Genomic DNA, 13,664 nt, shown 5'->3' on the forward strand with positions numbered 1-13,664 from the left:
GGTTAAAAGCCAAGGAATAGAAGTGGGTTTTAAGAATAGTTTTAAAAGTGGACAGTGAGGGGGATTGTCTGACGGGCAGTGGTAGCTCATTCCACAACAGAGGGGCTGCAACAGAAAAGGACCTATCACCTCTGAGCTTTCGTTTGGACCTCGGTACCTCCAGAAGAAGCTGATCAGCTGACCGGAGGCACCGAGCAGGGGTGTAGGGGTGGAGCAGCTCAGAGAGGTAGGGCGGGGCAAGGCCATTCAGAGATTTAAAAACAAATAAAAGAATCTTAAAACAAATTCTAAAATGCACAGGCAGCCAGTGGAGAGACGCCAGAACGGGTGTTATGTGCTCCCTCTTACCTGCTCCAGGTAGAAGGCGGGCTGCAGCGTTCTGAACTAACTGGAGACGAGCGAGGGAGGACTGGCAGACTCCAACATAAAGTGCGTTACAGTAATCCAGCCGGGATGTAATAAAAGCATGGATTACTGTTTCAAAGTGCTGCTGTGCCAGAATGGTCTTTACCTTTGCAAGCCTTCTGAGGTGGAAGAAGCTGGACTTTACCACTGCCCTAATCTGAGAGTCCAATTTAAAATCACTGTCCATTCTAAAACCTAGGTTCAAAACCACTGGCTTCACATGCGGAGCCACGGGACCCAGGTCAAAAAGATGGGGTTTACAGGAGCCACTGGGCCCGAACACCATCACCTCAGTTTTGTTTTCATTAAAACTTAAAATGTTAAAAGCCATCCAGGTTTTAATGTCCTCAAGGCATGGCAGGAGAGGAGACAGTGAGGGGGCATCTTTCTTATTAAGTGGGACATAAATCTGGCTGTCGTCCGCATAACAGTGAAAAGAGATGCCGTGTCTCCTGAGCACAGAGCTTAGTGGGATGAGGTACAGGGAAATAAACAGGGGCCCTAGAATTGAGCCTTGTGGAACCCCATATGTGAGAGGAGCAGAGGAGGATTCAGAGCCAGCAAGGCTAACACACATGGTTCTGTCTGCCAGATAGGATTTCAACCAGGCCAGAGCAGTATCACCTCCTTCTACCAAATTAGAATTGCTGGGATCTGGCATACGTCAGAAACCTGAAAAACATCTGGATTGTCGACGCTTGAACTGTAAATATTGAAAAAAGTTAGAGGTAATGAGTCTTTGACATGGTTCGAATTTCCAATCCAATTTTTTTTAAAGAAGAGGTAATAAACACGACTCCTCACTGGTGCTGCTTAGTTTAAATGTGCCCACCGGAGAGGAATACGCAAAAACACGTCTAGAACCAACACCGGCGCACGAGCACTGAATTCAACGCCAGTCTGGACTGGTGGAGAAGAGTCATTCAATAATATATGTATTCATTCAATATAAATAATGTTATTTGTTCCCCAAACAATATTTGGACTGCAAACTCTCGGACCAATACTGCAGTTAAAATAGGGATGTGACGTGGCGATACTTCCTGCATCACATAGAATTTACTCCTTTTCTCGAATTTCTGGGTTTGTGCTTCCCAGTGAGATTTTCTGTCTGCGTGGTTTCAATTTAGTATTCATGACATGTCAATCTTTCTCCTTGCCTCATCTTTTTTTTTGAAAACTGTCCCATTAATCTATTTACAGGCGCAGATATGATCCATTTGCTGAACCAAAGAAGCTTCTCAGAAGAACCGATCTGAAGCTAGACCGAAACATGAAGAGAATGGTGAAGGAATACCGGTCCAGTCAAATTCAGGAAACCTGGGTGTAGCAAAACTTCGGACCGGATCTACTCTGCGCCACCGATATTATTCTTACGTCATATTTGAAGATCATCAAACTCCTATAATTCATTCACTGGGTCATAATCACATTTAAATGTTTTAGAAAAGATTTTCTGAGTAAACTTTCTATTTCTCTTCACAAAAATATGTATTTTTCCACTTATTATTTTAATTAATATTCAAGATTGATAAATTCACAACAATCTAATCTGTCTTTTTATAGTCACACACTTTGATGAGTTTATTTACGCACGTTTGAAATATTCAGATTTTCACTGGATTAACAGTGAATGCTGATCAGAGTGAAAGTAACGACACGTAATTGTAAAATCAACACCAAATGTTGTTTTTTAATGCGACGGTGCTGTTTTGATCACTTTTTATGATTGTATGTTTTGTATGTATACGATATATAAGTGTGATAAGATATTTTCACTTAACAGAGATAACAGGTTTTTAATTTTCTGTGAAGTAAGCATGTCCCGATCCGATCGGTAGATATCGGATCGGGGCCGATATTAGTGATTTGTGAGTGATCGGGAATCGGCAAATCCAGCCGATCACCCCGCCGATCTAAAAAAAAATTTAAAATAAAAAACTTTTTCACATCAGCTGCCGTAAAGCGAGCCCCGTTTGCGACCTGCCGTAAACTGAGGTTAGCAGCCTAAAGCCATTGAGAGGATAAAATGTCAGCAGTCTGGAGGTATTTTAATGTTTACAACCAAACCAGTCCAGCGGCCAGTTGGACTATTTGCTTCACCACAGTCCCGAGAGGTGGAGCACCAGAGCTTCACCACAGTCCCGAGAGGTGGAGCACCAGAGCTTCGTTTAACACAACTAATCTGATAAAACATCTAAAAAGTAAACATGCGGCGGAGTACGCTCAGCAAAGACGATCATCCGTGGACAAAGAGATGACGTAATCGCCCCCCCTCCTCCCCCCACCGCGGTCCGCTACGTCACCTAATAACCACAACAATCAGGGACTAGAAGCTCCGGTCGAGCTGCAGAAGCTAGAAGCAGGCGGAGCGGGGCCATAGACCTATAAAACTAGAGTTATATACAGTGATTTATGTGCAGAAGTCTACTTCTAAATTTCTATGTGGTCTGTCTTCTTCTGCGTTTTTGTTGTGTTTGTCACAGCGCCCCCTAAAGGCAATTGGGAATTGGGTTCTTCTGATTGGTTTTACTGAATACTGTTTATGTTGTAGTTTTTTTTTTATAGTTTATATGTTAGTCAAACTGATTCACTGGGTTTCATTTTTAATGTTTTGTATTTGCCACAAAATCCAGGTGAAGTTGTTTCAATAAGTTCTTAAGTCATTCTGAGAAGAATTTTGATTCAATAAACGAGTTTTACAATAATTTCTAGCGAAACAAAGCTTCTGCCAATAGAGCTTTTAGCTTCAGACATCTTAGTTGCTCCAGAAATAGACTATTGAGTATCTTTGCAATAGCAATGTAAGTATCGGATTGGGAAAGTATTGGTGTCGGCCGATACTCATTTCTGAAAAATCGGATCGGTATCGGGGGCAAAAAAGTGTGATGGGGATATCCCTACTATGAAGATTGTTTTGTGTGACTCTGAGCTCTACATACTGTATATCAGGCTAGACTGACTAAACAGGGGAGAACCTGAAAAACAATCCCCTTACGACAGGCTTCAAGATCTGAGTTACATTTCACTGCCATTTTAGGTGAAAAACCTACTTTTGTTAATGAATCTGAAGACACACTTACATAATGCAAAAAAATCTTGAAGTCAAAAACGCGAAATTTCTAATCACAGATCTGCGTGTGCAAATTTTACGAATGTTAGCTCAGTTGTAAAGTTGAAAAGTTTCACTAAGGCCCCGTTTACACGACGACGAATTCGAGTGTATCCGCAAAACTTTCTTCACTTTTGGGGGGTCCGTTTACACGGCACCAGTTTACTGTATCTGCAAAGTTTTTAATCCGGCTCCCAAGGTGGAAAGATTCTTTCAGGGGGCTAATCCCTCCTGCAGAGACTGATGGAGGCTACAGAGCCTGTTACTGCGCATGTACATCTCTCCTCCTCCCTCCTGCTCATTCAGTTGGAAACAAACATGGCCGCCGTGTAGTGGTACGACCCGCGGTCCATATTCTAGTTTTATCGTCCAGATCAGTAGTTTAATAGTTGAGATTCACCCCGAAATCATCCGATGTGTCATCAGTCCATAGGGATGTCGGGTGCTCTCCATTTTCCTCACGTTTATAGTGATTTGTTCTCTGCAGACGTCTGTGTAGTTTCATAACAAAATCGCCCTCCAGTGGCCCGGCATACGAACGACATAGTTGTCTCTGTGTCCGCTGCTGCAGTGTAAACGCCCCCACTTTTATTTTTTGCGGATTAGGTGTTGTCACGTGAAACGTTGTCGTGTAAACAGGGCCTCAGACACTTCGATGACGTCGTTATGGGATGTCTTACATAATATTCTGTGTTTCAAAGAGGATGAGGCCAAACGAGTGTCACCTCAGCTCGCCCACACTTCCTCACATTCCTCGGAGTGATCGGCCAAAACTGACGGGACTCAGTTGTTTCAGTTCATTTTACATTATCCAGTTAACTCCCAGACAAAACCAGGCCTTGTCCTTCCACGGTTGACTGGCCACAAAATGATTCCAATAGAATAATGTCAACACATTTCTGCCATGGGGCAAAAAATGCTGGAGTGAATCTTGTTGGGGAAAAAAAATTGCATTTAAAAAAGAAAAAAATCGGAAATATGACTTAATCAAGGTTACTCTGAAACAGCCAATAATAACAAGTATAGCAAAGTAATATTTTCATGGTTTTTTGGCAAAGTTTTTTTCTCACCACTAAGAATATCCTGCCCCACTTTACTTATGCCTTAACTGATGCCTTACATAAGAGGTTTTATTGTACGTTGAAATGATTCGCTTCGTGTTAAACCAAATTTTCAGTGTCAATTTTGTCGCTTCACCTTCAACCCAATTAGTGAACACTGTTTTTCTTCTGTTGATGTTTTCTGGATCACATAATTAAATGTTTACTAAGACATTTGCTCAACGTCAAATGTGATTTGGTTTTCAAAAAGACATTCTGGGCTTTCTAAGTCACCATTATTAAACTTGCAGGATTTTTTTTCTTCCACACAATTGTCAATTAAATGTAACTCAGGTCTTGAAGCCTGTCTTATGCATATTATGTCTGTAACTAATCTGAACAAAATCGAAATGTTTGATTACAAATAGGAGAAAAGACTCAGGCTTGAGTCGTTGACTGTGCATACATGAATTAAAAGGCTGTACGACTCCAAACAAACTAATAAACCTTAAATTCGAAACGGTCTCACACTTGTCAGTCATTTTCACAGTGTTTGTGGTCGTGTGACTTACATGTTCACATTGTTATTTCATACCCGTGAACAGAGTATTTGATTGTTTGATTATAGTTATTTTTAAAGAAAAAGGAAAAAGCTAAAAGTGGCTATGTTTATTTATATTTATATTTCTGCCATTTTAATGTTTGTTAAGAAATTTAACCAATTAAAAACAATATCCCATTTTCCAGAGTTTGTAGATACAAATGTAGATATTGATTGATTGATTGATTGATTATATTGTTTGTATTAATTAATAATTACATTATTAATTATTAATGTAGATATAGATATAAAAATGATTAGGTCATATTTGTTGGACCGCTCTTGTCACGTTGGGCGACGCAGCGGGCCGGCGTTTCGGATTAACTGGTTTCCATGTTAACTGGTGACCGACATCAGATATTCCAAACCCGACAGAAATCCGTATCTGTCCTGGCCAGCGCCGTTTGACCGCATTTACATTAAAGTTTCAAAGTGAGTCTCATTCTAACATCTGCAGTTACGAGCAGCAACGAATAACAGAGGTCGGTCACCAGTTAACAGGGACGCCAGTTAATCCGAAACACCGGCGACAAGCGTGATTTACAGCGACACGTTATTCTTGTCAGTGAGCACAAAATTATTAATCCCGGTGGTGGGTGGAAAAACTCAATATGTCAGGCCCTCCACTTCTCAACCCTAATTTGGTCCGTTGGCACCATCTGGTGGCCTCCTCTCTCATGGGCATGACCTCGCACTTTCAATAAACTCAACTGCTTCCAGCTGCGGCGAGGAGTGGCCTCACCACCTGCACCTCCTATATAAACACGGCATGACCACTAACCGCCGCCAAACCGTAAAGTACTTCAGCCTGGTCCTATGCGTAACTGGATTCCTGTCTGCCTCCTGCCTGGAACTACGATCCCCTCCAACCTTCCCACTCTGCAGCTGAGTCTCCCCACTCCTGTGCCAGACTCCTCCGCCTGCCCTCTTTGGCTGCGATCGTTTGTACTTTGTTTTCTAGTAGTTTTCCGTCAGGAGTTTCCCGATCGTTTTCTGTTTTCTTCTTAGTATTAGTTTTTGCCTTAGTAGGTTTTTCTTGTTTCCGCTCTTCCTTAGTTTGAATAAATCCGTGAATCAAATTCTGTGTCTCTTGTTTTGCTGTCTGCACTTGAGCCTCAGTTCCGTCTCATGACAGTACGGTTTGGCCATCATGAGCTCAGCAGACCGCAAAACGGAGGCAGGCGCTGCCTCTGCCCTTCATCGGGCTGTAGATAGCCACAAGGCAATCATAGGACAGCATGATGAGCTCCTTAGGGGTCTTGTATCTAGTGTGAATGCACTAATTAGTCAAGCTTCACACTTAACTGGTCAGCTGTCCACATTAGTACCTCCCCTAGCCGCTTCAGGGTTTCAATCTACCGACGCTAAACCTGAGACAGCGAGTAGTAGCTCTCCCTCGGTGCGCGTTACAGTTGTCCGTGAACCCACGGTTCCGGTTCCAGAGAGCTATGCTGGGGATTTCGGCTCTTGCGAGGCCTTCCTGACGCAGGTTTCACTCGCCTTCGAGCTGCAGCCGACGTCCTACGTGTCTGATAGGGCTAAAATCGCGTACTTGATCAGCCTCCTACGGGGGTCTGCACGGGACTGGGGAGTCGCTGTGTGGAAAAAACAGGGAAGTGTCTGCACCTCCTACGCCCGCTTCACCGCAGACATGAGGCGTGTCTTTGATCACCCAGTTCGAGGACGTGATGCTGGGGATCGCCTCACGACCATGAGACAGGGGTCCCGCAGTGTCGCCGAATACTCCGTGGAGTTCCAGGCCCTTGCAACTACCAGTGGGTTCAACGATCCGGCCCTCCAGAGGTTATTCTATAGGGGACTGTCCGAGGCTCTGAAGAATGAGCTTGCCACCAAGGAGGAGGGGGGCAGCCTGGAGGCCCTAATCTCTCTCGCCATCCAGATTGACAATCGGTTGAGAGAGAGGCGCAGAGAGCGCGCACACCAGATGGACCAGGTACGCCTCCACCATCTCGTGCCCACTCCCCAGCCTGCTATGGTCACATCGTCCCCAGAGACCGGCAAAAGAGAGGGCTCCCTCGTGACGGGGAGTCTACGAGTGAGCCGAACTGCGGTAACTTCCCCTCATCTGCTACAGCTACCAGCGACACTGACCCACCTAACGCACTCACTCTCCGTGCCTGTGCTGGTGGATTCCGGGGCCGAGGAGAACTTTCTGGAATTGGACCTTGCCAGACAGCTCCACATCCCATCTGTTCCACTGGATTCTCCCATGGAGGCCCGCTCGCTTAACGGTCTTCCCCTGGCCACGGTCCGGCGGAGAACAATTCCGGTCGCCCTCCTGTTGGCAGGGAACCACCATGAAACATTAACCTTTCACCTAATTGAAAATTCTCGCCCACAGCTGGTACTGGGGCACCCCTGGTTGGCAAAACACAATCCTTCCATTGATTGGCGCAGCAGCCAGATTCTGTCCTGGAGTGCAGCGTGCCATGCCAACTGTCTCCGCTCCGCCTCATCCTCTGCTCCGGTAATTCCCAAGCCAGTTCCCCGGCCTCCGGACCCGCTCTGTATCCCTGAAGTTTACCGGGACCTAGCTCCTGCCTTCAGCAAGGAGGATGCCTTATCCTTGCCCCCCCCCCCACCGACCCTACGACTGTGCCATCGAGCTCCTGCCCGGAGCCACCTTGCCCTCTGGTCGTCTGTACAACCTCACTAAACCCGAGCAGGTCGCTATGGAAGTGTACATTAGGGATGCCCTGGCAGCAGGTATCATTCGGCCCTCCACTGCTCCGGTAGGTGCGGGCTTCTTTTTTGTGGGCAAGAAGGACGGGTCCCTGCGACCCTGTATTGACTTTCGGGGCCTAAATGATATAACTGTGAAGAACAAGTACTCGCTGCCTCTTATAGATTCAGCCTTCACCCTCCTCCATGGGGCCAAGGTATTCTCCAAACTAGACTTGAGGAATGCTTACCACTTAGTGAGAATGAGAGAGGGGGATGAGTGGAAAACAGCCTTTAACACCCACCTAGGACACTTCGAATATTTGGTGATGCCCTTTGGCCTCACAAATGCCCCCGCCGTCTTCCAGAATCGTATCAATGATGTGCTCAGAGATATGATCAACCGCTTTGTGTTTGCGTACATGGACGACATCCTAATCTATTCCAGAAACCAAGAGGAACACGTCCGCCATGTCCGTCTGGTTCTAGAGCGCCTGTTGAAGAACCGCCTGTTTGTTAAAGCAGAGAAGTGTGAGTTTCACGTCACCACTGTGCCATTCTTGGGTTTCGTTATCTCCCCAGGACGAATCAGGATGGATCCGGCCAAGCTCTCGGCCGTCGCGGAGTGGCCCCAGCCAGAGACCCGGAAACAGTTGCAGCGGTTTTTGGGCTTCGCCAACTTTTACCGCCGCTTCATCCGTGATTATAGTAAGGTGGCAGCCCCACTCACAGCCCTGACCTCCACCTCGATCCCATTCCAGTGGACCCCCAAGGCCGAGCAAGCATTCCAGTCCCTCAAGGTACGATTCACCTCTGCTCCCATCCTAGTTCAGCCAGATCCCCACCTTCAGTTCGTGGTCGAGGTGGATGCTTCTGATTCCGGAGTCGGGGCAGTGCTCTCCCAGAGGACCCCGACAGACCAAAAGCTGCACCCATGTGCCTTCTTCTCTCGCCGCCTGACCCCAGCAGAGCAGAATTACGACGTGGGGAACCGAGAGCTGCTGGCGGTCAAGCTTGCCCTAGAAGAGTGGCGTCACTGGTTGGAAGGGGCGGAGCACCCATTCATAGTCTGGACCGATCACAAAAACCTGGAGTACATCCACTCAGCTAAAAGACTGAACTCTCGGCAGGCCCGCTGGACACTGTTTTTTGGTCGCTTCCAGTTCACCCTCACATATCGCCCGGGGTCCCGTAACATCAAGCCGGACGCCCTGTCTCGCCAGTTCTCAAGCGATGAGCCCTCCGGTGACCCCGAACCTATCCTTCCCCCCGCTCGCCTCGTCGCCTCTCTCACCTGGCAAGTGGAGGATCAGGTCCGCCAGGCGCAAATCCAACAGCCAACCCCAGGTAACTGCCCAACTAATGCTCTCTATGTTCCTGAGTCTGTGCGTACCCAGGTGCTCCAGTGGGCCCATGCCTCCCGTTTCGCCTGCCACCCTGGGGGCTCCAGGACCGTGTCCATCCTGCGGCAGAAGTTTTGGTGGCCCTCTCTCGAATGAGACACTCGAGACTTTGTCGCTGCCTGCCCCACCTGCGCCCAGGGAAAGACGCCTTCCCGGCCCAGCTCGGGCCTCCTCCAGCCACTCCCGGTGCCCTCTCGGCCGTGGTCCCACATCGCAGTTGATTTCGTCACTGGACTACCCCGCTCTGGAGGTAACACAGTCATCCTCACCATTGTTGATCGTTTTTCCAAGGCAGCACACTTCGTCGCCCTTCCCAAACTCCCCTCAGCCAAGGAGACGGCATCCCTCTTGATAAACCACGTTTTCCGGCTGCATGGGATACCAGCAGACATTGTCTCAGACAGGGGTCCACAGTTTACCTCCGGAGTTTGGAAGGCCTTCTGCACGGCACTAGGGGCCACCCTCAGTCTCACCTCTGGCTTTCACCCCCAGTCTAACGGACAAGCGGAGCGGGCCAATCAGTCCCTGGAGACGTACCTCCGGTGCCTGGTCACCTCCAACCCGACGGCCTGGTGTGAGCATCTGTCCTGGGTGGAGTATGCACACAACTCGCAAATAAACTCTTCGATGGGAATGTCTCCTTTTCAGTGCTCCCTCGGCTACCAGCCGCCGTTGTTCCCCTCCCAGGAACAAGAAATTGCCATTCCCTCCGTGCAAACATTCGTCAGCCGGATCAAAAGGGTCTGGGATAGGGCCAGGCTCAGACTTCTACAATCAACCAAGAGGATGGAGCGTCATGCCAACCGCCATCGTCGCCCGGCCCCAACCTACACTGTGGGTCAACAAGTCTGGCTGAGGGCCAAGGACCTCCCGCTAAAGGTTGAATCCAGGAAGCTGGCGCCTCGGTTCATCGGTCCCTTCCCAGTGGAGCGGATCATCAGCCCTACAGCGGTACGTCTCACCCTTCCCCGAACGTTGAAAATTCACCCTACGTTCCATGTCTCACAGATCAGGCCCGTCAGAGACTCCCCCCTGGCTCCCCCAGTTCCCCCTCCCCCCCCTCCCAGGATGGTGGATGACTCACCCGCCTACTCGGTTCGGCGCCTACTGGATGTCCGCCGCAGGGGTCGCGGCCTTCAGTTTCTCGTGGACTGGGAGGGATACGGGCCCGAAGAGAGGAGCTGGGTCCCCCGCAGGCAGATCCTCTGCCCTGACCTGATCAGGGACCTCAAACGGCGGCGTCCTGAACGTTTCAGTCGTGCACCTGGAGGCGCACGTAGGAGGGGGGGGTACTGTCAGGCCCTCCACTTCTCAACCCTAATTTGGTCCGTTGGCACCATCTGGTGGCCTCCTCTCTCATGGGCATGACCTCGTACTTTCAATAAACTCAACTGCTTCCAGCTGCGGCGGGGAGTGGCCTCACCACCTGCACCTCCTATATAAACACGGCATGACCACTAACCGCCGCCAAACCGTAAAGTACTTCAGCCTGGTCCTATGCGTAACTGGATTCCTGTCTGCCTCCTGCCTGGAACTACGATCCCCTCCAACCTTCCCACTCTGCAGCTGAGTCTCCCCACTCCTGTGCCAGACTCCTCCGCCTGCCCTCTTTGGCTGCGATCGTTTGTACTTTGTTTTCTAGTAGTTTTCCGTCAGGAGTTTCCCGATCGTTTTCTGTTTTCTTCTTAGTATTAGTTTTTGCCTTAGTAGGTTTTTCTTGTTTCCGCTCTTCCTTAGTTTGAATAAATCAAATTCTGTGTCTCCTGTTTTGCTGTCTGCACTTGAGCCTCAGTTCCGTCTCATGACACAATAAAAATATAATGGAAGAAGAAGGACAGTCAAAGAATAAAGGTAAGACAAGTTGGCTGATTTAAAATGAATATGTCACATGAATGGACATCCTGTGGCTGTTGATGCTCTGCCATTGTTCACTGTAAATTGTCTCTCAGTAATTTGACTCTTAGCATTACTTTATCAGTATTTAGCAGTACTGTAACAATTGTACTTTGTATTATATATGCTGCAATTACACATGTGAAGTGCAGAGGTTTATTTTGAAGTGAATGTGAACTATTTAGCCTAATGATGTTTATTTTATACTATTGTGGCAGTGGATCATTTATCTTAGTTTCATTACTTTAACTTGTACAATGTGTAGATTCATGCAGAATCCTGTGAAAAACAAAAGTATTATAATTGTGTCCATGCTTTAAAGGGGACGCTGGACATTACAATGTTTAAAGGAGACATATCATGCTTTTAAATCCTTCATTTTTACATATAAATCATACAGTTGTGGTCTATATAAAGCGGAACTGCAATGCTTGGGTCTGAATTCCTCATTATTAGAGCTCCACAGGCCCCTTTTCTGATGTGCTTCTGAGAGCAACTCGTTTTGGGGCGGTCTCTTCAAATGCAAATGAGACACTTCATACCCCGCCTCCTCTCCAGGTTGCAGAGGTGACACTCTGTTCAACTCCAACCTGTTCGGCCATCTTTGTAGTTTGATAGAACAGATACAATTATCTAGCGGCGCAGAAACTTTATATTCACACATTATTTACAAAATGTCAACAACGGAAGATTTGTCCATCCAGCCATACATGTTGGAGCCAGAGTCGGACCCGGCGGAGCGAGATGAAAATGACGATGATGCACCTGCAGAACAACGTCTTCATATGGATGTAACGCAATGGTGTGTTACTATATTTACACTAACTTCTCCATCCATGCCCACTACTACAATACTGCCTGTATTACAACGACTATTTAACACAGAAGTTACATTATAATCTAAAACGAGCACACAGCGCTAACATATGAAGACGGTGCAACTGCTAATGCTAACAAAACAAGGACAGGGACGTCTTATCATCACACTTTTTAGCGTTATATACAGCTTACCGAAGTGCTCTGTTCGTCGTCTCCATAGATAGAAGGAACTGACCGCTCAATCAGACCAAGTCTTTCGGCAAATCCTTCTTTATACTGGCGGAGGTTGCTGAAGCAGTCGTCCTTAAAGTGCTTCGCGCACACAAAAATGACCTTACCCACAGATGTGGGTACATTTCTGTGAAAAATAAAACTCAACCAGGCACTTCGAAAAGGTTCTGATGCTGGGAGACGGTGTAACGAAGCTTGTGGGTTACTACATCCAACAACCGAACATTTCGACTTATCCTCTCGTAACTTCGGCACCCTTAGGTTGGACTACAAAATCGCAGCGAGAAACAAAAATGGCGGATTGCTCGAAGTGTCGATGTCCTAATTTGGCAGTTCCGCCGCGAATACTGTGACGTCATTGTTCAAAAAATGTAATAGAGAATAGAAAAATCGAAACCGATTGCAAAATATGACCAAAACAGAATATAAAGATATCAACGGAGCACCTGAAGAGACTACTTTGAACTTTTCTGTACTTCTAAACACTCTAAATATACAACAAAATGCATTTAAGGGCTAAAAAAGTGGATTTAACATGATATGTCCCCTTTAAGATAAAAGCAGGTTCATTTTAATTTTCTGTATTACTGCAACATCACTGCAGTTATGCAATAGGAATATGTGCTTATGACCATTTTTACTTGAAAACCTAAAGTACTTCGTCTTTACAGGAGCAATTCTAAAATGTTTTGGCGCTCCAGGCATTGAGCCAGAGGGATCTTTCCAGCTTCATGGACCATCCCATTCTTCTGGACCTTCTCCTGACCGGGAAGCAGTGGGAGTACCCTAACCCTAACCCATCTACACATTTATACAGTCAGTTGCCTGTTTTTGGTAAACCAGTATATAGAGGTAAAAAAAATAAACTAAAAACTAGCCAACCTTACCTACTGAGGATATAACGACTCCTGAGCTTCCCAATGTTCTGTCTGTTTGTGTTGGAAAAAATGAGAAAAATCTATAAAGACTAAAGTGGAAAAAGAAATTGAAGAACGATAACTCAATACTGAAGGAAATGCAGTCATTAATGTGTTCTTTAAATTGATGAAGGAACAGAAAGATATTGTTCACAATACGTTTATTGATAATTACCTTCAGGCAGAATACATGGGATACAGCGAGATCTCGGGCTCAACCTTCCGACTGTCCGGAAGGACCAGGCATCAGAGTGAAAGCGCGCCGAGTCTCCAAAAACATTGGTTTATTAGCCTTTTCTTTCACCCCTCCCTTCTCATATGATGTGGATGCCACAAGTTGTTTTTACCGAAACTGAACACATCTCTATTGTTCTGTCCCGGGAAGATTTGTGATCTTATAATGGTACAAGGCCTTACATCTTCCCGGCTTTAAACTAGCAACTTCTTGATTTACGACCTTCTCCAGCTGGTTTTCCTCTAAGATTCCCTAACTCCCCTCTCCCGCATGGCGTTATCTGCCTGTGAACCAAGGTCAGTTGTCTGCTTATTCCTAAGACTCAA

The 13,664-nt window shown here is 46.7% G+C and overlaps 2 protein-coding genes across 2 annotated transcripts in view; both read left to right on the plus strand.

Moving 5' to 3' along the window:
* Nucleotides 1-3,108, plus strand: part of LOC308122988 (uncharacterized protein) — a 34,629-nt gene extending 31,521 nt beyond the window's left edge. Inside the window, exon 25 of the mRNA XM_080485181.1 lies at nucleotides 1,609-3,108. Within this exon, the coding sequence (XP_080341307.1) occupies nucleotides 1,609-1,735 (127 nt within the window). The 3' untranslated portion in view covers nucleotides 1,736-3,108. The remainder of the gene's footprint in view (nucleotides 1-1,608) is intronic.
* A 6,508-nt stretch (nucleotides 3,109-9,616) lies between these two features.
* Nucleotides 9,617-13,664, plus strand: part of LOC308122968 (uncharacterized protein) — a gene marked incomplete at its 5' end in the record, with an annotated part of 44,248 nt that continues 40,200 nt past the window's right edge. Inside the window, 3 exons of the mRNA XM_080485151.1 lie at nucleotides 9,617-9,649; nucleotides 9,736-10,194; nucleotides 10,252-10,428. Of these exons, the coding sequence (XP_080341277.1) occupies nucleotides 9,617-9,649; nucleotides 9,736-10,194; nucleotides 10,252-10,428 (669 nt within the window). The remainder of the gene's footprint in view (nucleotides 9,650-9,735; nucleotides 10,195-10,251; nucleotides 10,429-13,664) is intronic.

Source organism: Lipophrys pholis (genome assembly GCF_963383615.2).
Source record: "Lipophrys pholis genome assembly, chromosome: 17".
NCBI lineage: Eukaryota > Metazoa > Chordata > Actinopteri > Blenniiformes > Blenniidae > Lipophrys > Lipophrys pholis.